This window comes from Gopherus flavomarginatus, chromosome 3 (assembly GCF_025201925.1).
Source record: "Gopherus flavomarginatus isolate rGopFla2 chromosome 3, rGopFla2.mat.asm, whole genome shotgun sequence".
In the NCBI taxonomy this organism is placed as follows: Eukaryota; Metazoa; Chordata; order Testudines; family Testudinidae; genus Gopherus; species Gopherus flavomarginatus.
In genome coordinates, this window is record NC_066619.1 from 52,144,950 (window position 1) to 52,171,265 (window position 26,316).

General features: G+C 41.8%; 1 protein-coding gene across 2 annotated transcripts in view; it reads left to right on the forward strand.

The window, feature by feature from the left end:
• Positions 1–9,373: 9,373 nt before the first annotated feature.
• RASGRF2 (Ras protein specific guanine nucleotide releasing factor 2) overlaps positions 9,374–26,316 on the forward strand; it is a 209,708-nt gene continuing 192,765 nt past the window's right edge. For both annotated transcript variants that reach the window (XM_050946114.1, XM_050946115.1), the window contains exon 1: positions 9,374–9,731. In XM_050946114.1, the coding sequence (XP_050802071.1) occupies positions 9,447–9,731 (285 nt within the window). In that variant the 5' untranslated portion in view covers positions 9,374–9,446. The remainder of the gene's footprint in view (positions 9,732–26,316) is intronic.

Below are 26,316 nucleotides of genomic sequence, written 5' to 3' on the forward strand. Positions count from 1 at the left end.
CTATACAGGAGATATGTCGTGCTGCAACTTGGTCATCGGTCCACACATTCGCCGCACACTATGTGCTGATCAGACAATCAAGAGAGGATGCGGCCTTTGGCGTAGCAGTCTTAAATACCGCCACATCTCGCTCCGACCCCACCGCCTAGGTAAGGCTTGGGAATCACCTAACTGGAATGCATATGAGCAATCACTCGAAGAAGAAAAGACGGTTACTTACCTTTGTAACTGTTGTTCTTCGAGATGTGTTGCTCATATCCATTCCAAACCCACCCTCCTTCCCCACTGTCGGAGTAGCCGGCAAGAAGGAACTGAAGGGTGGCCGGGTCGGCTGGGATATATATTGGGCGCCATAGCGGCGCCACTCCAGGGGGCGCCCAGCCGACCCGTCTGGGTTGCTAGGGTAAAAGTTTCTCCGACGAACGTGCACGCGGCGCGCACACACCTACCTGGAATGGATATGAGCAACACATCTCGAAGAACAACAGTTACAAAGGTAAGTAACCGTCTTTTCTTGTTCCAGGTTAGCATTTCAGAACTATACATAAAGAGAGAGTGAAGGAGGCAGGAGGATGCATGATATCTGATGCTGTCTTTAAAAGATGAAGGTACTTCTGGTAAAATTGTGTTTTGCTTGCATTATGTGCATTGCTCAGGCAAGTCACTTCACTTCTCTTTTCCCCCTTCTCACCCTCTGTCTGTCTTGTCTACTTACATGGTGTGACAGTCTGTGCTCTTATGTTCACTCTTTTTACAAGTCTATGATAAATTTTGTACAAAGCTCTTTGGGACAGGGATTGTATTACTATTTGTTTGTGCAGTGCTTAGTGCAATGGGGCCATCATCTGAGTTGGGGCTTCTAGGCATCACTATAACATGACTATTCAAAATCAAATTTTAAAAGAATCAGAGAATGTTCAGCCAGTCATATGTTCACTTAATTGGAAAACTTTCTGACACCACATTTAGGAAATATAGGGGGCTAAACTAGAGAGGATGTGTAAAGTGATGTAGATTATGTCAGTGAGTCCAAAAGTATAAATTGGTGGAATTTACTCCCTGAGAGGCCAGCAAAGAGCAGTGTAGCAGGAAAAGCTAACGAAAGTTAAAGTAGAGCCACTACTACCTAATTTAATGTGCACTTTACTCTGGCTCTTCAGCATGTAAGCCACGCAGACGGACCACCTTTGAACTCATTTACATCTTCTTTTGGATCTGTAACTTACCCTTACACATTTCTGAATGTGGCCCATGGTTTGTCGGCAAAGAACCACTTATTTATAATTGGTAAAAGAGAAGTTTTAAAAAAAATTTATTAGATACAAAAAAGATAAAAATTTGGGTTTTCTTTTATAAGAACGATGATACCACAGAAATAAACAAAGTGGAATTATTCAGAGGAGTTATTCCTATTTAATATAATATAATAAAATAGAAATTTGGAACAGTATAACCATCACTTATTGTTATTCACTGTCAATTTGATGAACAGCATAGACTCATAGACTTTAGGGTCAAAAGGAACCAATATGATCATCTAGTCTGACCTCCTGCACAAAGCAGGCCACAGAATCCTACCCATCCACTTCTATAACAAATTCCTAACCTATGTCTGAGTTATTGAAGTCTTCAAATTGTGGTTTGAAGACCTCAAGCTGCAGAGAATCCACCAGCAAGTGACCCATGCCCCACGCTGCAGAGGAAGGAGAAAAACCTCCAGGCCAGGGCCTCTGCCAATCTGCCCCGGAGGAAAATTCCTTCCCGACCCCAAATATGGCGATCAGCTAAACCCTGAGCATGTGGGCAAGACTCACCAGCCAGCACTCAGGAAAGAATTCTCTGCAGTAACTCAGATCCCATCCCATCTAACATCTCATCACAGACCACTGGGCATACTTACCTGCTGATAATCAAAGATCAATTGCCAAAATTAAGCTATCCCATCATACCATCTCTTCCATAAACTTATCAAGCTTAGTCTTAAAGCCAGATATGCCTTTTGCCCCCACTACTCCCCTTGGAAGGCTGTTCCAGAACTTCACTCCTCTAATGGTTAGAAACCTTCGTCTAATTTCAAGTCTAAACTTCCTAGTGTCCAGTTTATACCCATTTGTTCTTGTGTCTACATTGGTACTAATCTTAAATAATTCCTCTCCCTCCCTAATATTAATCCCTCTGATATATTTATAAAGAGCAAGCATATCCCCCCTCAGCCTTCTTTTGGTTAGGCTAAACAAGCCAAGCTCTTTGAGTCTCCTTTCATAAGACAGGTTTTCCATTCCTCGGATCATCCTAGTAGCCCGTCTCTGAACTTGTTCCAGTTTGAATTCATCCTTCTTAAACATGGGAGACCAGAACTACACACACTATTCCAGATGAGGTCTAACCAGTGCCTTATATAACGGTACTAACACATCCTTATCTTTGCTGGAAATACCTCGCCTGATGCATCCTAAAACTGCATTAGCTTTTTTAACGGCCATATCACATTGGCGGCTCATAGTCACCCTGTGATCAACCAATACTCCAAGGTCCTTCTCCTCCTCTGTTGCTTCCAACTAATGTGTCCCTAATTTATAACTAAAATTCTTATTATTAATCCCTAAATGCATGACCTTGCACTTTTCACTATTAAATTTCATCCTATTACTATTACTCCAGTTTACAAGGTCATCCAGATCTTCCTGTATGATATCCCGGTCCTTCTCTGTGTTAGCAATACCTCCCAGCTTTGTGTCATCCGCAAACTTTATTAGCACATTCCCGCTTTTTGTGCCAAGGTCAGTAATAAAAAGGTTAAATAAGATTGGTCCCAAAACTGATCCTTGAGGAACTCCACTAGTAACCTCCTTCCAGCCTGACAGTTCACCCTTCAGTACGACCTGTTGTTGTCTCCTCTTTAACCAGTTCCTTATTCACCTTTCAATTTTCATATTCATCCCCATCTTTTCCAATTTAACTAATAATTCCCCATGTGGAACCGTGTCAAATGCCTCACTGAAATCGAGGTAAATTAGATCCACTGCGTTTCCTTATATAATCTAAATAATCTGTCACCTTCTCAAAGAAGGAGATCAGGTTGGTTTGGCACGATCTACCTTTTGTAAAACCATGTTGTAATTTGTCCCAATTACCATTAACCTCAATGTCCTTAACCTCCTTCTCCTTCAAAATTTTTCCAAGACCTTACATACTACAGATGTCAAATTAACAGGCCTATAGTTACTCGGATCACTTTTTTTCCCCTTCTTAAAGATAGGAACTATGTTAGCAATTCTCCAGTCATACGGTACAACCCCTGAGTTTACTGATTCATTAAAAATTCTTGCTAATGGGCTTGCAATTTCATGTGCCAGTTCCTTTAGTATTCTTGGATGAAGACTATCTGGGCCCTCCGATTTTGTCCCATTAAACTGTTCGAGTTTGGCTTCTACCTCAGATGTGGTAATATCTACCTCCATATCCTCATGCCCATTTGTCATCCTTCCATTATCCCTAAGCTCCTCATTAGCCTTATTAAAGACTGAGGCAAAGTATTTATTTAGATATTGGGCCATGCCTAGGTTATCCTTAACCTCCATTCCATCCTCAGTGTTTAGTGGTCCCACTTCTTTCTTTGTTTTCTTCTTATTTATACGGCTATAGAACCTTTTACTATTGGTTTTAATTCCTTTTGCAAGGTCCAACTCTACATGGCTTTTAGCCGTTCTCACTTTATCGCTACATGTTCTGACCTCACTAAGGTAGCTTTCCTTGCTAATCCCACCCATCTTCCACTCCTTGTAGGCTTTCTGCCTTTTCTTAATCTCCTCTCTGAGATGTTTGCTCATCCAGCTTGGTCTACAACTTTTTTTTCCCCTTTCTTGGGATGCAGGCTTCTGATAGTTTCTGCAGCTTCGACTTAAAGTAATTCCAGGCCTCCTCCGCATTTAGATCCACAAGTTCTTCAGTCCAATCCACTTCCCTAACTAATTTCCTTAATTCTTTAAAGTTAGCCCTTTTGAAGTCAAAAACCCTAGTCCCAGATCTATTTTTGTTTATCCTTCCATCTAGTTTGAACTGAATTAGCTCATGATCACTCGAACCAAGGTTGTCCCCTACAACCATTTCTTCTATAAGGTCCTCACTACTCACCAAAACCAAAATGGCATCCCATCTTGTTGGTTCTTCAACTACTTGGTGAAGAAATCCATCAGCTATCACATCCAGAAAAATCTGAGCCCTATTATTCTTACTAGCACTTGTCCTCCAGTCTATATCTGGGAAATTAAAGTCTCCCATGATCACACAATTCCCATTAGTGTTTACTTGGTTAAAAACATTAAAAAGATCTCTATCCATATCCAAATCAGATGCCGGCGGTCTGCAGCACACCCCAAGCAGTATCTCAGGGGGAGGCTCTATTAGCTTTCTTTCCCAGTGTGATTTTTGCCCAGACAGACTCTCTCTTATCCATTCCATCACTTCTTATTTCTTTACAGTTAACCTCATCATTGATATATAATGCTATGCCACCACCTTTGCCTTTGTTTCTGTCTTTCCTAAACAGCACATAGCCTTCTATACCTGTACTCCAGTCATGACTACTATTCCACCATGTTTCTGTTATCCCTATAATATCCAGTTTCACTTCCTGCACCAGTAGCTCTAGTTCCTCCATTTTGTTCCCTAGGCTCCTCGCATTAGTGTACAAACATCTTAATTTTTGCTGTTTGGCTTCACTGACATTCTTTACCCGGTTAGGCACAGACATTCTACCACCAGCATCACCTGTTAGACTGGTATCTACACTACCCTTCCTCCTTATGTCAATTCTTCTGTCCATGGCTGTATCCCCTCTTACTTTGTTTTCTTCCCTCTCAAGGTTAAATTCCAGCGTGGAGATCACCTGGACATCTCCCAACCATCTCCCCCAAATTCCTAGTTTAAAGCTCTCTTAATCAGTTGGGCGAACCTCTATCCTAGAAGTCTATTTCCCTCCTTACTCAGGTGAAGTCCATCCCGAGAGAACAGTCTTCTGTCCATAAATGCTTCCCAGTGGCCATACATCCCAAAGCCTTCCTTATAGCACTACTGCCTGAGCCATCTGTTGATCGCCATAATCTTGTCACACCTTTGTTGCCCTTCTCTAGGAACCGGCAGAATCCCACTGAAGATCACCTGAGCCTCGATTTCCTTAAGCATCTTCCCCAGTCTGGCATAGTCTCCCTTGATATGTTCCAGTGAGAATCTAGCCGTATCATTAGTTCCCACATGAAGGACAATCAATGGATTCTTTCCTGCTCCCGTTAGGATCCTTTTCAGCCTCAGGTCAACATCCCGTATCTTAGCACCCGGCAGACAGCACACTCTTCTGTTCTCTGGATCAGCTCTAGTTACAGGCCTGTCTATTCTTCTCAGTAAGGAGTCCCCAATCACGTAGACCTGCCTTTTCCTGGTGACAGTGTGATTCTCCGGTCTGTCCCCTGCACCCAGTGGCTGCAAGTCCTCTCGATTCCTATTCACCCTTGAAATCCTCCTGGGGCTCATATTTGGTGTTGCATCCATTGACTCCTCCCCTCTTCCTGTAGGACTAGCAGCTCTTCTCTTTTTCCTTGCCCTCTCTCCTTCAGCGACCACCTGCTGTGCCCCTTCTTCATTTTCCAACTCTGCAAACCTGTTCCTGAGTTCTATTTCTCCTTCACTGGCCTGTCTTTTCCTCTGCCTGGTTCTCTTAGTCACATGCTTCCACCGTCCACTTTCCTCACCCAGCAGTCTCTCCTCAGAATTCTTTGGTCCTGCTTCCATCTGCAATCTGAGCTTATCCCTTCAGCCTCCTCATGTCTTTGCTCCATCATCTGCTCAAACCCCCTTCTAAACTCGACCAGACTTTCCACCTGCATCTCCAGTCCTCGGATCTTTTCTTCCATCAGCTCTATCAGGCGGCACTTCATGAAGACAAAACTCTTTTCAGGTACCCACTCCAGGATCATGTACATGCCGCAGCTTCCACATCCAGCCATCCTCATTGTGTCTTTCACTGCTGCCTCTGTATCGGTCATAGCCTTCCCACCTAAAACCTGCTAGTCCAAGAATCACAAAACAAAACAAACTCCCAACAGGCACCAGAACACTGGCAGACCACCACCCACTCTCTTAACTAACCTGTCAGTTCCTCTGCCTAGGTCTCTTAAACTCCCTCTGAAACTCCTCTGTTTGCTGGCTGCTGTGCCTCTGCAGCTGTCTGTGCCGCTGCCTGACTGGCTGGCTACTTTTATAGGACCCCTAAGCAGGTAAGCCCCGCTCCCTAAACAGGGCTCAGCTTCTCTCCCAGCACACTGCCCCTAGCAGCCTCCACACATTCAAACTACAAAATACATTCCTTATTGCAACTCCCGTTGATTGCGATATGGACAATAAAGTGTCCAATTTTTCTAATTTAGGAAAATGTATGTGTACCTATATCACAATCATGTAGCAATTCAAACTATCAACTAGTCTTTAGATTTGGTAGTTAAAATAACTGCTGAATGGGTATAATTTTGGAACTATATACCTACGGTCTCTTGGTCTGAGAAACTGTGTTATGAAGTTCATACTCATGTAAAGGGGTTTATTACTGTATAAAATTCATGAACTGGGCCTAGAAATTATACCTTATGTTAGGAAGGATGGGATGTAATTGTAACATTTGGTCATGAAATGTGATAATGAACTGCATTGGTTTTGGAAAGCACTAGCCATAATCAGATATTTGAAAATGATATCACATTAAAACCTACATACTCACCTTACATGATAGCATCTATTAAACCCTAAATTTGACTGTTTTGGTTATTATTTACACCAAGAAAAATGATTTTCTATCAGTTTTCACGCAGTAGTTGAATACTGTGCTGGATAACAAAGATCTGAAATGGTGGGCCTAAATTCAAGGGACACTACCAACTAAGTCCTCAGTCCTGCAGACAAATGCATGTGAGTTATTTCATGCATAGGCATAGTCCCATTGACCTATGGTCCTTGCACAAACATACATGATTTCTGTGGAAGTTTTGGGAGATGCTAAAAATGCAGAATTTGAAACCCTTATTATATATCTACAATGCCACAGTTTAAAGGGACACTGTTGACTTCAGTGGGATTACTCACAAGTGTAAAATTACTTGCATTAGTATTTGCAGGACCAAGGCCTTAAAAATTACATTTCTGTGTTTAGAGGTTTCACCAACTGTTTTTATAGATAACACCTATGATTACTATAACTGAAAAGATTAGAGAAAAATGTTTTCTGGTTTTTGTCCATTGGACAGCACCTTGTATATTCTCATCTTCATTACTTCACTCACACAGTCAATGAGAGTGTCAGCTTCCCCTTTTTGTCTGTGTGAGTCTTTCAGTCAAAAGGAATGGAGAGAAAAACATTTTTAAAAATTGAAATGTGGCTATAAAACCACAAAAATTGGCAGGAGGGATCAGGTAAGTGGAGTATATGAAACTACTTTAAACTCCTTTTTTAAAAAGCTGGAAAGACTGAAGTCAACAGTATCCCTTAAAACTGTGGCAGATACATAAGAAAAGGATTCAAATCTCACAGTTCTAGCACACCCCAAAACTTCCTCTAAAGTCAGGTTTGTTTGTATAAGGAATACAGTTTCAGGTGCAATAAATGGGAATGTTTAAAGCATTTGGTGAATGCTGAAGTCTTTTAGTTGGATGGAAGTAGTCATATTAATACAGTTTACATTACTGTTAGGTATTATGTAATAATGAAATATGTCAGAAAAAACTGGTTCCTTTATGTATGCTTATTTTTTAATAGTTACATGCATCCATTTGCCCTGATCTCTTAAAACCTATGCAGGTAGTTAGTCCTATTGAACTAAATGTAAAATAAATTATGCTTTTTGCAGTATTGCAGGGACCTAGCATCTCATTCCTGCAACTGTCTCCATGTGGTTGACCCCTTGGGTTTATAGGGGCCTAGGTTTGCATTTATATATGACACTGCAAATATGCTCAACGAAAATATTCTTAAAACTAAACAATGGTAATTTGAACTAAAGCTTTTAAGTGATTCATTTGTATAGTAGACTGGATTCTGATATAAAGCATGCTATACATTCTGAGTCCTTTATATTTGTTTAAAATGGGGATATCTGGAAAATAGTATATCTGTAATTTCTAAAAGCCACATTTTAAAAAAAAATCAATTTTTTTCTTGCAGTAAATATGTTTGTAATGTTTTAAACTGATTGCTGGCAATATTGTTTTTTTAATTTGTCATTGATGTTTTTTTAAACCATACTTAGTCTGTGTGTGTAATTTCACTTTTTAATAATGATTTGCTGTTCTGTATTCTGTGCTATTAAAGATTTTTTAAAAATGATAATTTGAAAAATTACAGTAGGTTCTGTACATTGTTATTAAAGTCATAAGTACTATGCTATGGCGAAAAATCCCCTCAAAAGGAATTGTAGTTTTTTTATTATTTTTTAAAAAGTCAAGGGGCTGAGGGTTTTCCGTAGACGGGCTGAGGCATTTCATTCTCTCATGTTGCTGATACGTCTCTTTTAATCCCATGCAAAGGAAACGAGAGAAAATCTATGAGCAAATGCGACCACCACTAAGTATGAGGCAGTTTGCTTGATGGAGTTTAGATACAAATACAGGTACGGGAGGAAAATGACACATTGCAGCAACCTGCCCATTATTGCAACGCCCTCCCCCCCGGTGCTGTGGAAATCTGTTTGTTTCTCTCCCTCTCTCTCTGGCTTTCCTATAATTCTCCCCCTCAGCCAGATCGGCTGGATGGAGATAAACCCTCAGGGGAAGCAGCCAGGGAGGAGGCAGATCCTCGCACACAGACAGAGGGCTAGGACGCTGCGGTGGCGACTTTGCTCTTTAAATTGGGCTCAAAGCCGATTACAGCTGATCTCCCACGTGACGTTTCCCTTTCTGGCTCCCGGCGGAGTTTGTTGGGGGATCCTCGCGGGCTCTGCGCGTCTCTCCCCGCAGCGGGGGCAGCTCGGGCACCGCGCGCAACTTTTTTGGCCAGGAGTAGGGAGGGAGAGGAGAGACCGCGCGCCGGCCTGGCTGCTTCGCCCGGTGCCTGAAGGGTAGCGCTGGGCAGTGGCGCCGGGAGCCCCTCGGAGAGGCGGAGGAGCCGCCCAGAGGGAAGCACCAGCCCTGACTTTCCCACCCGTAGGCCAGGAGGGAACAGCCGCGGTGCTGAGCCGCATCCCGCAGGCAGGAGAGCGTCCGGCCGGTCCCGCCTCCCCCGACAGCAGCCCCCAGCCGGGCGGGCAGAGCGCCGCGGCCGGCAGCTGCCCGTCGGTGCGGGCACAGCCCGTGAGGCACCGTCGCGGCTCGGCGGGGCTGTGAGCGCCCGGCGGCAGTTGCCTTATGCGGGGCAGGGCGGGCGGGCAGTGAGGAGGCGGCGGAGGCCGGCCCGCTGCCCAGGCACTATGCAGAAGAACGTGCGCTACAACGAGGGGCATGCCCTGCACCTGGCCCTGCTGGCCCGCAAGGAGGGCACCAAGCGCGGCTACCTGAGCAAGAAGACGGCGGAGACCAGCCGCTGGCACGAGAAGTGGTTCGCGCTCTACCAGAACGTGCTCTTCTACTTCGAGAGCGAGCAGAGCGCCCGGCCCGCCGGCATGTACATGCTGGAGGGCTGCAGCTGCGAGCGGGCGCCGGCCCCCAAGGGCGCCTCCGCCGGCAGCGCCAAGGACACCGCGCTAGACAAGCAGGTACCGCCGGCCCCTTCCCCACTCATCCCGTATGCACCGGGCTCCCCCCCGCCTCCCTCATCCGGCAGCGCTCCCCGACCTATTTCCTTCGGGGATCGGCATGGAGCGGGAACACCCGCTGCCGCTATTCAGCCCTCAGGTGGGAGGAGGGGGTCACTAAACCAATGTCAGGTAGCCGGTGCAGCTCAGAGTGAAAACGCGTGTGCCTTGTAACCACACTGCCTCAGAGAGGCTGCGCACGGCTGTGAACACCTAGGAGCATAGGAACTGCCACCCCAGATCCAACCCGTGGGTCCATCCATTCCCGTATCCTCCCTCTGACAGTGGCTGTTTCAAGAGGAGGCGGCAAGTGGTCTTGCCTTGTGCCCTGAAGCATGAGCGTTTATCTCTTCCAAACTTTTGTTTTTAATGACCCTAAGGTAACTGTGGATGTTCTCATTGTCCATATAAACTAGGGCAGAGACATGTCCCCTGTCTTTCAGCTGTCCCACCTTCCCAGTAGTTGCACTTCCACGCTTTATACAAGGTGCCTGAGTATTAAAAGTTCATAAACGAATGATATGCCACTATTGAGCAATTACAGCCTGGGCACCTCTGGGAGATAACTGCCTACCCAGTACAGCCAGCCTAAACAGATAAAGAATTCTGGGATAAATTTGTCACAACAATGTGAATGAGCTTTAAAACTAATCAGATTCCATTTTGGGGCAACGGCAAACCCTGCTAGTTATATAGTGAAACCTATTCTAAGAAGCTACTAGAAGGACCAGGAAAAAGTAGACGTAGTCAATTTATACTGTGATGTATGCACCATGCAATCCCCAGTGGAAGGGGGTAGTAATGGAGAGTAAATCAGACTAATATTTGTGTAATATTTTTAAGGCTAAACAAAATTGTAATGGAAACTAAATCATGAAACTTTATAGTCCACTCCTGCATTTCCTTACTCATTCAACAAAACCAGAGACTTCAGTGGGATTACTCATGAGAGTGAAGGGCAGCTCCCGTATGGTAGGAGTTGCAGGATCTGGTCCCTAAAGTGGACACTTCTGAAGCTATGGGGTGTTGGGTTTTGTTTGTTTTTGGCATGTTGTTGAACATCACATACATCTTTCAAAACAATGAATAAGAGGGCACTGCACTTACGCTATATACACCTCTACCCCAGTATAATGCAAACTGATATAACACAAATTCAGCTATAATGTGGTAAAGCAGCACTTGGGGGGGGGGGGCAGGGCTGCATGCTCCAGCAGATCAAAGCAAGTTAGATATAATGCGGTTTCACCTATAACGCGGTAAGATTTTTTTGGCTCCCGAGGACAGCGTTATATTGGGGTAGAGATGCAGTAATGAATCAGATATTTTACTCTAGGCCTGCTCTATTTTAGGATAATGCACCTAATGTGAAATTCTGGTGTCCTTTTATTCACTTCTTTGCTGAAGTGCATTAAACTTGCTTGTGGCATGTGCTGATTCATCTGTGCTTAACAGAAGATATCAACAGGTTTGGAGAAGTTTGGTTATTTCCAAAGAGGAAGGTGCCAGGTGAACTCAGGCATTTGTTATGAGAGAGGACTAGACCTTTCTCAGCTTATGAAAATCTTCTAGTCCATTTACTTTGTTTAGATTGATATATGTGTTAGGAGAGCTAAATTCAGAAAGTATCTCCTCTTTTGCTGCCTTGTCTTAACTTTCCATTTATTTATATTCCTTTTGGCATTGATACTTTCATGCTTATCTAACTCACCCAACATCTATAGGTAAAAATATACCTAGTTACGCAAATTAACATATGCACAGTGGGATGACTAATAGAACTCCTTTGCCTACTCCTTTGATGTATAATCTTGTCAGGGTGGGTAATTGAAGTGTATGGGAATCCCTGGTTCAAATAAACATTTATTCCTTAATGTCAGTCTTCTAGGACTCCCCACCCCAATCTTTTCATGGGTTTACTGTCTTTATGTTTCTATAACTAATAGTTTTCTATGCACTTTAAAAACATGTGAAAACAGCACCTTTTATGTATCTGCTCTTTGAATATCTTTAAGTCATTCTTATTTTACTGACAGAAACAAAGTGTTTTAAGCACTACAAAATGATAGGAGAGCAAGATGGAGCCTATCCAGCTTTAAACATCAACTAAATTGCTAAGTTTTGTCAGCAAAAATGCTTATTGAAGACTTGAGAGGGAGAAAGAATACAGGTAGAGTTTTCAGATCCTGGTTTGAGTTTGCAAGGCTGGCAGTTAGAAAAATTCTCCTTTATCCTGTAAAATGAACAAACCTGATCTGGAGGTATTGAAAGTAATAAATATGGAGACCCATAATATCACTTTATTCTCAGTACCTCCTTAATATAATTTAAACTCTCTTCCAAATGTGATAAGTAGCCATACAGACACAAATGCGTGTGTTTTAGGGTTGCCAAGTTAAGCTATTCCTGGAGATTTTTTTTCCCCAACATGACATAATGTCATTTTCTTAATGACTATTGATTTTCTTAAAATATCTTATTAAAATCAATAGTCACATGGAGATCAGTGCCAATTCCAGGCAACTTCAGGCCAATCCTGGAGGGTTGGCAGCTTTAGTGTGTTTTCTAAGAACCACAGTTATATTTTTCTGTGTGAAACAAAACAAAAAAGTATTTGAAAACACATTAAACTGGTATAATGCTTCTGTTTTCTTTTTTTTTTTTCTTGAGGCAGCTACCTTGATGCACCCATCCTACTAGAGGGGGAAAAAATAATCCAACTGAAAAATCTGAGCCCTCTGTTTACATAAAATACGAGTATAAAGTTACTTGAAACAGATGATAATGAAGGTTCAGCATTTAAACTTTCACTTCCACTTGTGCAAGGCTAGCTTCACCAGAAGTATTTGTTGCTTCCATGAGCAGATAAAATGTTGTTTAGTGATTTTAAAAAGAATGATTTCCCAGGCAGAGCCTTCTTCTCCAGGAGGGGGAGAAGAGAAGATTTGAAAAAACATCACCTCCTTCAAGACAAGGGGGCATATCTTACACACTTAGTTTACCTGGGAAGCTTAGATACTGCAATGATAGGTGTTATACAGTATCCTAAATTAGACAATGTGAGGTGTGGGGACAGTTTTTGAATCCATAATTCATTTATGACAGTTTGCACTTATGCTTTGGTTTGTCTATTTAGATTTTATCTTACTAGCCGATTTAGGGTTAAAGCAGGTGGGTAACTGCAGTAGTGGAGTATGGGATGTCATGACAAAAATAGTGAGCTGCATCAAAATGAGTAAAATTCTGGATAGTTTCAAGGAGGTTGTAATACAATATATAAATGGGAGCCTTTTAAAAGATTAACTATTTTTCTGCTGAGGAAAATATTTCTGTTTAAGTTATTTCACTGGATATTCCATTGAAATAGTAGAAAGTATGTTCAATAACATGGGAAATACGCATTTGCGGTGCATGCAGCACCTCATGTGGTTTGCAACAACTTGCTGATTAATACATTTATCATTCAGTCAATGAAAGATGAAGTTGCAATGTACATTTAACAAAGGAATTTGTTTTCTATCAGTTCTGCCACTGTGGTTTATAGAAGATGCATGCAAAAGAAGAAACATCTGTTTCATTTTTCTTTTAGTTATTTTGCATATCCTTTTGATTTAGAAATTGAATTGATAGTCTTGGTTGTAATGTCATGTATCAGATAAGATCATTGGAGTTAAGTTTTTATATTCAGGGAAAATATCAGTGTTGGTGAATTTCAGTCAGCAAATACGTTCATGTGCAGATGTGTAAACACACACTCCCTGACCCCCATCAAACACAAGCAGCTTAAAGATTCCGCATTTTAACCAATACTAGTGCTGTTAGGCTCTTCCATCAATCTGTCACAGAGGATTATTACACAAGGACAGTAACTACTGTACAATTTCTAGAGTATACCAAATGCCTTCAGTTTAATGCTCCACTTTTTATTATAATGTATTAGAGACTTGTGGCATTGTTTTAATAATTTTGATATCGTGTATGCAATTTTTATGGCTCTTGCCTAGTGATAGCAGTGGGAGGACTTTTTAAAAATATTTTTCCTCCTGTTTCAAAACAAATTATTTTAAAAGTGTAGTTTCTGATTCAATATTGAAGAAATTATCTAATCCATGAATAAATGGACATTCAGTAGTGTTTATAATGACCTTTTATGGAGCTTTTAACTTTCCACAATGTATTTTGAACTCAAAACTTTGAATTTTAGAAGAGCTTTTTGATAAATAACTTCTGCACAAGAGTCATCGCCATCTATTAAATCCTAGCTTAGTTTGTAAGCCACCAATCTGAATGTGAAAATATTATACATTGAAAAGTTTAGAGTCTGATTTAAGTTAAAATATTTCTTTCCCACCCCTAATAGAACCACAAGCCATAAACTAGAAACAAGTGCAGTTCCTGGCATGCCAATACTTCACTATGACTGTGGTTTTGAGAGAAAATATTTATTTATGTTTCAGAGGGTCATTAAAGAAAAATGACTTCATATCTGTGGGTGATTAATCTCTTTACAATTAAAATGAAACACAACCATTCTTCAGTGCCTCACTAGAGAATAGAATTGTGGTCCAGTGAACTCATTCAATTTAGAGAAAAAGGGCTTTATGGAAGTATGGATATTGAATACAAGTTATTCTAAATAGTCTATATTGGGCCAATGCCTATATAATTACAATTTGTTTCATAACTGTATATGGATTAAGCTCAACATTTAAAATGTAGTTTTATATTAAAAAATAAAATCTTAGAAAAGCTAACAGCTTAAAATATTCTATATGATTTAAGAAAAGTGGGATGACTCTTTTCTTGTACCTTGGGGTGACGGGCATGAGAGAGAAAGAGTGTCTGAAATAATATTTCTCTCACTTAACAAAATTAAATGCAGTACTAAGTCAGTGTCCCAACAGACTAACAAAATCCAATTATTTGAATTTTTACTGTTTCCTGTAACTCTATTTATTTAGTTTTGCCGTGCTTCTATTTACAAAGAGCAGAGAAATTATATGATGTGTGAAACCTCTTTATTTTAAATACAGTTCTTGAAATAATGAAAAAGACACATGCCATCAGCCCATACTTTACCAGGCTCATTTAATTTTTGAAGGTAATACAATATAAATTCGTAACAACACCCATGATACAGTCATTCTGTAGAGACTATCATAATCAATTGCCTTTTCAGGCACAATATTGTCCATAATTCTTAAGTCTTTTTGCCAGGATAGTTTCCTGGGATGGTCTAAAGCTTAGTCCAGGTGGTGTTGCCCACATACTAGAAATGTCCTGCTTTATTTAAAAAGAGTAAGTTAATTTGGTCTCTCAGTGTCAATTGTCCATTGAAATGACAGTGATTCATTTGTACCAACAAATATAGAGAGTTAGTGGTGGTGTTATTGGAATGAAAATATTTTTGGGATGGAAAATGAAATTTACAATTTATTTTTTCTTTTAATGTATTGGCTTTGCCAAAGGAGGAGTTCTTATTTAAAAAAATAACACCCAAAAAATCTCTCATGGATATTAGTTCTATTGTAGTGACTGATCCTCACAAGGATTAAGGGACCACTGGAACTCTTTGAGTGACAAGGGATTCTTATATGAGTAAGGGTTTGCAGGCTGAGGTCCTTGATGTATCCCCAGATGTAATGGCAGTGAGTGTCATATACCAGTCTAGACTGTGGGCATTAGTTCACGAAATACTTCAGTGTGTGTGTGTGTATGTATATGTATATGTATATGTATATGTATATGTATATGTATGTATATATATATATATATATATATATATATATATATATATATATATATATATATATATATATATATATATATATATATATATTGCAAGTAGCAGTCTAAAAATTAGTTACTGACACTGCTGTCCTTTTAATGCAAGTTACATTTCAAGAGATTGCCTGTGGCTTTTCATATAGAATTGAAAACTTACAATATGCCACTTGGCCTTCAGGCAACAGGCAGTATAAAAATAGAAAAATGTAACCCATGTGATCTCACTATTTATTGAACCAAGCAGAAAAGTGCAGACTCTTCATTTATTTTTAACTGAGAATATATCTGTTTGTTTAGAATTGTGAATATTTTTATATGATGGGAGAATGACTAGGAAAAGCCACAGCTGTATCCACAAGTGTTTAATATAACAGAAATGTTAAATTTTATCTTTAAATGCTCATTTTTCACACTTTAAAATCAGTGCATCTGCTTTATATCATTACAAATCAGGCTACCTGCTAATATACACCACTAGTGGAGCGATGTGTCCCAGAAATAAGTCTAAATAAATTAATAGAACTCATTAATTTCTAAATTGTTTCCCTTTTCAAAATTAATAGAATTCATGTGAGTAACAATAGTAAGTGGGGAATCAGAGGATACTGTCAGAGAAAAATATAGTTCTCACTCTCTGGTTGGGTGCAACAAAGTCAGAATACTGACCCCTCTCATGTGATGGCGATATTAACCTTTTGTAACTCTAATCCATGTCAAGTGACTAGGGCCGGGAATGCACGATCAGTTAGTGGCAACCTTGATCATGTCACACTCAGAGGAAAACTAAAGTGGAGCAAATGACACCACCTCAATGCCTCAGTCTGGAAAGGAACATAGCAGAGTATTGGAGGAGATGCCTGTACCACTTCCATGTTTTCCTTGAGGCAAGTGGTGTTTCAGCAAAATCAGAGAGGGTGAAATTTTCCACGCTGCTGCATGTGGTAGACCCAGGGACTTTGGATATTTACAGTATGTCTGATGGGAACATGAGGAAAGCAAATGACTGGACAGTGTCATTGAAAAATACTTTGATCCCACACAAGAGGTTGAAGGGTAGGGTATCTGTGGCTTTACTTAGGTGGTATGTGGGGTCTTTGGCTGTCCTCGGTTGTAGGGTTTATGGTCTGTGTGCCCCCTGGGGTAATCGTTCCCCTTGACAGTAGCTTTCTTGCTTTCTGCCAGTTCCATCCATTTGGCTCCAATCTCCCCCGCCTCAGCGATATCTTTGGGATTTCCATCTTGTATGTACCGTGTGATGTCTTCAGGAACACCATCCAAGAACTGCTCCATTTGTATGAGGAGGTTCAGTTCTTCCAAGGTTTGAATGTTGTTTCCTGTTATCCAGGCCTCATAGTTTTTTGCAATGTAGTAGGCGTGTTTGGGAAATGACACCTCGGGTTTCCACTTTTGGGTTCTGAAGCGCCGACGGGCATGATCTGGGGTTATCCCCATTCGGTATCTGGCCTTGGTTTGAAAAAGTTTATAGTCATTCATTTGCAGCTTAGGCATTTCAGCTGCCACCTCTGCTAAAGGTCCACTGAGCTGTGACCTCAATTCTACCATGTACTGGTCTTTGGGGATGTTGTACCCAAGACAGGCTCTTTCAAAATTTTCCAAGAAGGCCTCGGTGTCATCACCTGCCTTGTAGGTGGGAAATTTCCTGTGCTGTGGAGCAATATTTGGCGCCGGGTTGTTAGGGTTGGCTGGCACATGCAGCCCAGCTTTTGCCAAGTCCAGTTCATGTTTTCTCTGTTTTTCCTTCTCTTCATTCTCTTTTTGTTGTTTTTCCATTTCTTTTTGTTGTTTTTTCCATTTCTCGGTGGTGGGCCGCCTCCTCTTCTTCTTGCTTCCTTCTGTGGGCCAACTCTTCTTCTGCTTGTTTCCTTCGGTAGGCTACCTCTTCTTCTTCTAGTTTTCTTTTGTGTGCTGCCTCTTGGGCTGCCTGTTCTCTTTGGAAGGCTGCCAGTTTCATGCTTTCTTCCTTTTCTTTCATCTCCATCTCTTTTTGTTTTATTTCCAGTTCCTGTTTGTGTTTTTCCATCTCTCGCCTGTGTTCAGCTTCTTTGATTTGTTCTTCGGCCTCAATTTTTGCCTTAGAAGTCATGGTTCCTGTTTTCTTGTGTTGGGGTGCCCTCCGGTGTTTATTTTCTGAACTGCAGGTTCTCTGTTGCCTCCTGGAGTCTGCCTAGCAACAGTGCCTTTTTTCCCTTTCTCTCTCTAGCTAATGTTCAATGAAGGGAAACCAGAAAAACCACTTTATTTGCATGCATATAAGTGCTGGTACTTGCCTCCTAATGGGAGGGCTATTGCATGACAAAAGACCCTCAACAGTCTCTTAATGGCTTCTCGCTTAACATGCAAGCCACAAACTGCCAGAGAGAGCAGAAAAAAAAATTCTCTCTGGTTCCCTTTTAAAACCAACTGTTTCTCTCTGCTAAAAAGCCCTTAGCAGAGAAAAGAAAAATATAATATTTCTACTGGCTTCTGGATTCTGTCTATATCCCACCACTGCTACACCATGTCATAACCTTAGTCCCAGATTTGGACCTTAGCGTCCAAAATATGGGGGTTAGCATGAAAACCTCCAAGCTTAGTTACCTGCTTGGACCTGGTACCTGCTGCCACCACCCAAAAAATTAGAGTGTTTTGGGGCACTCTGGTCCCCCTGAAAAACCTTCCCTGGGGACCCCAAGACCCAAATCCCTTGAGTCTCACAACAAAGGGAAATAATCCTTTTTCCCTTCCCCCCTCCAGGTGCTCCTGGAGAGATACACAGACACAAGCTCTGTGAATCCAAACAGAGTGAATCTCCCTCTCTGTTCCCAATCCTGGAAACAAAAAGTACTTTCCTATTCCCCCAGAGGGAATGCAAAATCAGGCTAGCAATCCAACACACAGATCTCCCCGATTCCTTCCTCCCACCAATTCCCTGGTGAGTACAGACTCAATTCCCTGAAGTAAAGAAAAACTTCAACAGGTCTTAAAAGAAAGCTTTATATAAAAAGAAAGAAAAATACATACAAATGTTCTCTCTGTATTAAGATGATACAACACAGGGTCAATTGCTTAAAAGAATATTGAATAAACAGCCTTATTCAAAAAGAATACAAATCAAAGCACTCCAGCACTTATATTCATGCAAATACCAAAGAAAAGAAACCATATAACTTACTATCTGATCTCTTTGTCCTTACACTTAGAAACAGAAGATTAGAAAGTAGAACTACTTCTCCAAAGCTCAGAGAAAGCAGGCAGGCAGACAAAAGACTCAGACACACAATTCCCTCCACCCAAAGTTGAAAAAATCCGGTTTCCTGATTGGTCCTCTGGTCAGGTGCTTCAGGTGAAAGAGACATTAACCCTTAGCTATCTGTTTATGACAAGAGTGTCAATTGGCAAATTCATTTGCGGAGCTATTGAAAGCTACTTCTCACACAAGAATGAGAAATGCCAGTCAGTGAAAGAATGAAAATGCATCAAATTGAAACTGCAAACCAAGGCATAAGGATAAACTACAGGTGTCAAGAAATGGCAGAGATCAGATTGTTTGCAATAAATGTAGAGGCAGTAACAACACAACACACAGATATTTACCACACAAAGTAGTGGTTGTGACAGTGTCCTTGAGCTTAAAAAACTGACAAAGGTTTTATAAAATGAACACAAAACACATATTATGAGATTTCACTCCCGAATTACACCTGTTCCTCAAACATAAGGTACAAGTTTTCAAAACAAAAAGCTTACAATTCTGGTAGTAAAACACAAGAACACAATAAACAAGTTCCTAGTCTATTAACTAGTTAGACCGTACCAATTTTTTTATCAGCCCTTAAATACTGATGAACTTTTACCAATTTTTTTGCCTCTTCAGCAGCTAGCCAAATATAAAACTTGGACCAAATCAGTCCACATGTGCTAAAATCACTATTGATTGATTTGGAACTTTCTGAACAGTGGTGCAAATCTTTTTAAAACTGACAATTCTGAATTTAAGAGTTCTTGAGAATAGGTTAGTGTGGATCCCACTTGTGCATGAGCTTGGAATCTTTTAATAGCTGTGCTTGTCAGGGCCATGCATGTGCCCTGTGCCTCCTTGTGCTCCTATGCAAGGGTGTGAAGGTTGGAACAGCTATGGTCCTCCTTTAATTCCCTGTTACTGCCCATAGCAACAAGATGGAACGTGGACTGTTACCGACCCAATTTAGCTTTTGTCTAAGGCCTGGTCTACACTACAGAGTTAGGTTAAAGGAAGCTGCCTTAAGTTGACCTGTTAATGTATATGTCTACTCTACCGGGTCCTTTACACCAACCTAAGTCACCTTTAATGTTGACTTCTGTAATCCACCTCTGTGAGAAGTGCAGTGCTTAATTCGATTTTCATGGATCGACTGTGAGGTAGTGCAGATGAAGCATTGTGTAATTTGACTTAATTGGCCTCCAGGTGGTGTCCCACAATGCTCATCTGTGACCACTCTGGAGATCATAGAATCATAGAATATCATGTTTGGAAGGGACCTCAGGAGGTCATCTAGTCCAACCCCCTGCTCAGAGCAGGACCAATCCCCAACTAAATCATCCCAGCCAGGGCTTCATCAAGCCTGCCCTTAAAAATTTCTAAGGAAGGAGTTTCCACCACCTCCCTAGGTAACCCATTCCAGTGCTTCACCACCCTCCTAGTGAAAAAGTTTTTCCTAATATAAACCTCCCCCACTGCAACTTGAGACCATTACTCCTTGTTCTGTCATCTGGTACCACTGAGAACAGTCTAGATCATTCTCAACTCTGCTCCACTGCAGCCAGGTACACAGGAAACAACCCTTCCCCTGCTAAAGCCCCAGGAATTTTTGACATTCCATTTCCTGTTTGATCAGCATAGGGAGCATGCCAGCCTGAGCACAGCTGATCATGGAAACTAGACGCCTCAAACGCACTCCAGCCTGGTCTGCACAGGAGGTGGTGCCTCTCCCTGCTGCGTACCTGCATGGTCCTTGATAGCCTGCTGCGCAGTCGTGCAGCTTAGAGGAGCTTAGCTGATGACCCATATCAGTGTTAACATGGTTCCATGTGATAAATTTCTTTTTTTTTCAGTTTGCTTTGTTAGAAAACCTAGGAAATTGCATACAGAGAAGTACACTAAAGGAACATTATTAAGGTTGTAAAGTCAAGCACTCAGAAATTAGGAAATACCAGAATTAAGGTTGCCTGTGCAACTTTAGTTCAGCCACTTTATGCATATACATTATGATAAAGTCTTTATTGACATGATCACTTACTGTGTTTTTTACAGAACTCCTACCTTACTCTGCACACAATGGATTGTGCTCATTGAATGAGCAGATATTCAATTTTTTGTTTTATCCTCATTGTTCAGTATGTGGTCTCAGGTCTTATTTAGTGCATGTGATTCAAACTATCCTCTGAATATAGAATTATTTAATTTCCTTGTTTTTTATTGTGGTGCTCATCACTGTAGTATGAGTGATTTACAAATATTAATTATTTTCACATTTTACAGATGTGGCCTGAGGCATAGAGACACTAAGGTCAGAAGTGTCAACTAATTTTGAGTGCCCAGTTTGAGAAGCATAGGGCCTGATTCTTTAGAGAACTTAGCATTCTATAGGTTAAGGCACTAGTCTTGGACTTTGGAGACCGGATTTCATTTCCCTGCTCCATTATAGACTTCCCATGTGACCGTGGGCAGGTCACTCAGCCTCTCTGTGGCTCAGTTCCCCATTTGTAAAATGGACATAGTAGTACTTCCCTACCTCACAGGGTGTTGTGAGGATGAGCAGGGGCTCTATGTATTTTACTGCCCCAAGCATGGCAGTCAGGCAGCCTTTGGGAGGTCCGCTGGTAACGTGGATTTGACGGCATGCCTGCAGGAAGTCCGCTGGTCCTGCCCCCTCGGCGTACCTGCCGCGGAACCGGCAGACCTCCTGCAGGCAAGCTGCTGAAGGAAGCCTGACTGCCGGCCTCATGACGACTGGCAGACTGCCCCCCCCCCCCCACGGCTTGTCGCACCAGGCACGCGCTTGGTGTGCTGGTGCCTGGAGCCACTCCTGAGGATGGGTACATTAAAGATTGTGAAGTGATTTGAGATCTACTGGTGAAAAAGTGCTATATGAGAGCTAAGTATTTATTTATTTATTTGTAGCATTTTATTTGTTCATATCACAGTTCAGTTACAGTCATGAGTGTTCTGCAAATCAGTATCTCAGATTGGATACCCAGAAAATGAGAAACACACAATTAGTTCCCCCATGTGAAAAGTGTAAGAGGCTAGCTTAGCTTGCCTACTATTACACAGGGCCTCTGTAGCAGAGGCAGGGATAGAATCCTATTCTCTAGGTTAATGTTCAACTGCTTTAATTGTGAGACCTCATTCACTACCCATCTTCCAAATTCTACCAAAAAAAATTAGGCAGAAGTCCTACAAACAGCCGTATTTACTGCACAGCCCTGATTCATGCCCAGTGCACTGTATGTGACAGTTTTCCTATGGAAAAAGAGTATAAAGATTAATATAATGCATGTGAATAAAGGAGCTGAATTAAGTTTGTAGTCTATATACAAGATAACTTCTTTATACATATAATGTCTGAGTTCGTGACTATGCAACTTTAACATTCTTTTAATATAATGTTTTGTATGTAATTAAAGTTTATATTATGATATCGTATGGTATTATAGTACAATTCAGTTTAAATCTTTTTGTTTACAATTCAAAGTAGAAAACTCTTGAATATAAAAAAGGAAAGAAACATCAGATTTACAACAAATGTTTGTAAAAATGAAGCCCTTCGGTACCACAGGTTACAGGTGCTATAGGACTATATTAGCTAGATAGCTGCAATTCATTTTGATGCCTATTCCTCATTGTAACCAGTATGAGCTCCTAGGCCTAATTGTTTTTATATTTTGTGCTGCCTGCTGCAGATGGAAGTTTCATAAGTGCATTATTTGGTGGCCTGAGGGAAGGACTAGCAAGCTGGTGTCCAGTATTATGGTTCCAGAATGTGAAGTGAGCTGAAAAGGCTCTCTGATAGAGCAATCTCAAAATTGCTATCGATCTATGAAAATATGGATGCATAACATTTACTAATATTAAAGTGCTTTAAAAAGAAATGTGTTTTCCTAATGCTGTGATGTACTCTGCAGCTCAGTGGCAGATACTTTGGCTGTGTACCAGGAAGCTGAACATAGTAATGGCATGTGTTCAAAAGAACGTTTTGTTGGTAATTTAAAGGAACAGTTACTGATTTTAAGTGAAATAAATAGAAAATATAGTTTTCATATAGTGAAAAGAATTTTAAATAGTTTATTAATGTCTATTTGTCTTATTAAAGGGATTCTGTCAGATTCAACTTTTTAAAATTATTTAGGAAATATTGCTATAGATTATTATTTTTCTGTAGTCTGAAGGGGATAACTTTCATATTTGTGTGCTTATGTAACTCTCAGTGTATTAACAGCATGGGCCATGCATCAGTATTGGAGGAAGGGCGGACAAGTAGTTAAGATCATAGCTTGCACTGGGGAGATGTGGGTTCAGTTCCTTGCTGCACAGTAGACTTGCTGTGGAACTTTGGGCAAATTCCTTCACCTCTCTATCAGTACGTCTACACTACAGGATTATTCCGATTTTACATAAACTGGTTTTGTAAAACAGATTGTATAATGTCAAGTGCATGCAGCCACACAAAGCACAATAATTCGGTGGTGTGCGTCCATGTACCGAGGCTAGCATCGATTTCTGGAGCGTTGCACTGTGGGTAGCTATCCCGTAGCTATCCCATAGTTTCCTCGCCCATTGGAATTCTGAGTTGAGATCCCAATGCATGATGGTGCAAAAACAGTGTCGTGGGTGATTCTGGGTAAATGTTGTCACTCATTCCTTCCTCCGTGAAAGGAACGGCAGACAATCATTTTGTGCCTTTTTTCCCTGGATTGCCCTGGCAGATGCCATAGCATGGCAACCATGGAGCCCGCTTTGCCTTTTGTCACTGTCACTGTATGTGTACTGGATGCCGCTGACAGAGGCGGTACTGCAGCGCTACACAGCAGCATTCATTTGCCTTTGCAAGGTAACAGAGACGGTTACCCGTCGTTCTGTACCATCTGCTGTGCCATTGTAAATTGGCGATGAGATGATGGTTATCAGTCGTTCTGTACCGTCTGCTGTTGTCATGGTGCTCCTGGCTGACCTTCGCTGAGGTTGGCTGGGGGCGCAAAGACAAAAATGGGAATGACTCCCCGGGTCACTCCCTCCTTTATGTTGTATCTAAAAATAAGAGTCAGTCCTGCCTAGAATATGGGGCAAGTGTACTAGAGAACCAGTGTACCAGAGAGCACAGCCGCTCCGTGTCAGATCCCGCAGAAATGATGAGCTGCATGCCATTCTAGGGGGTGCCCCTGCAACAACCCCACCTGTTGCTTCCCTCCTCCCCCAACCCTCCTGGGCTACGGTTGCAGGGTCCCCCCATTGGTGTGATGAAGTAATAAAGAATGCAGGAATAAGAAACACTGACTTTTTAGTGAGATAAAATGAGGGGGAGGCAGCCTCCAGCTGCTATGATAGTCCAGGCAGGACATTAAGCAGTGGGGGGGAGAGGAGCTCAGCATGCCGCTGGTATGATAGTCCAGGTAGTACAGAATCTTTTCTTTAGACATGAAAGGGGGGGTGGGCTGATGGAGCTCAGCCCCCAGTTGCTATGATGAGGACGGTTACCAGCCGTTCTGTACCATCTGCTGGGAATAACCGGGAGTCATTCCTGTTTTTACCCAGGCACCCCCGGTTGACCTCACCTGAGGCCAGCCAGGAGCATTCACGGGATGATGACAAGGACAGCTACCAGTCCTACTGCACTGTACCGTCTGCCACCGGGGATGGGGGGGGAGAGGATGCTGCTGTTCAGTGCTGCAGCACTGCGTCTACCAGCAGCATGCAGTAGACATACGGTGACATTGAAAAAGTCAAGAAACGATTTTTTTTCCCTTTTCTTTCACGGGGATGGGGGAGGGGAGGTAAATTGACGAGATATACCTTGAAACACCCCGGACAATGTGTTTGACCCTACAGGCATTGGGAGCTCAGCCAAGAATGCAAATACTTTTCGGAGACTGTGGGGACTGGGGGATAGCTAGAGTCCTCAGTCCACTCTCCCTTCCTCCATGAGCGTCCATTTGATTCTTTGGCTTTCCGTTACACGTGTCACACAGCACTGTGCTGTGGACTCTGTATCATAGCCTGGAGATTTTGTTCAAATGCTTTGGCATTTCGTCTTCTGTAATGGAGCTCTAATAGAACAGATTTGTCTCCCCATACAGCGATCAGATCCAGTATCTCCCATATGGTCCATGCTGGAGCTCTTTTTGGATTTGGGACTGCATCGCCACCAGTGCTGATCAGAGCTCCACACTGGGCAAACAGGAAATGCAATTCAAAAGTTTGCAGGGCTTTTCCTGTCTACCTGGCCAGTGCATCCGAGTTCAGATTGCTTTCCAGAGTGGTCACAGTGGTGCACTGTGGGATACCGCCCGGAGGCCAATACCATCGATTTGCTGCCACACTAACCCTAATCCGACATGGCAATACTGATTTCAGCGCTATTCCTCTCGTCGGGGAGGAGTACAGAAACCGGTTTTAAGAGCCCTTTATATTGATATAAAGGGCCTTGTTGTGTGGACGGGTGCAGGGTTAAATCGGTTTAATGCTACTAAAATCGGTTTAAACGCGTAGTGTAGACCAGGGATGTGCTTCAGTTCCTCAGCTGTAAAACAGGGATAATAGCACTCTCTAACCTTAGAAGCATTGTTGTGAGTATAAATGTATTAAAGCTTATGATGTGCTCAGATACTATGGTGATAGCGGAACCATTTAAGTACCTAAATTAGTTAGATTAATACAGTGTGGTGTTGGTGTGTGGTGATTAATACAGCGTGGTGATTAATATGTGTGGTGTTGTATACATAACTAGCATAGGGTTGCCAATTTTGGTTGGACTTATTCCTGGAGATTTCATCACATGACACAACCTTTAATTACAGATTAATCTTTAATTCCTGGAGACTCCAGGCAAATCCTGGAGGGTTAGCAACCCTAAACTAGCACAGGACACATCCCTAGCCTAAGAAGGGCATGATCCAAACACAATGAAATACTCTGTTGACGTTAATGACTTCAGTGGGCTTTGGGGCTTATCATGCAAATTGTTACTACTGGGTCTACTCACTACTCAGAATAGTTTCATTGTCTTCAGTTGGACTACTCGGGTTGCAAGCAGTATGCCTGGTACTAAGCGCCTGTGGGATTGGGCCCTAAATTATGTATGGCAAAGGAAGAGAGAATATTGGTCAAGGGGAGCCAGGGCAAGGGAAAGATGATATATATAAAATTCTGAGCTGTGATGCATACAGCATGTCAGTCCCTATCCCCCCTTTTTTTAAATGTAAATGTTTCTGTTGTTAAAGCAACTTGGCACAGAAATTAAGTTTAGCTTTGGAAAGCCAACAGGGTTTTAAAGAAGGATTTGAAAGGAGACAGGTTTCTTCACATCACATAGATCCGGGAAGGTCATCCCAGGATATAGAAGGTGGTTCTTCAAGATATTAGTGGGAGAAAGTTACAAGGGACACATACATGAAGGCAAGTGGAGCTGGTTGCGAATATTATGAGACATTGTTACAGGAGTAGTGGTGACTTCCAGTGAAGAACTCTGACTTTCTTGACAGAGAGCAAGAAGTGCAGTATGAC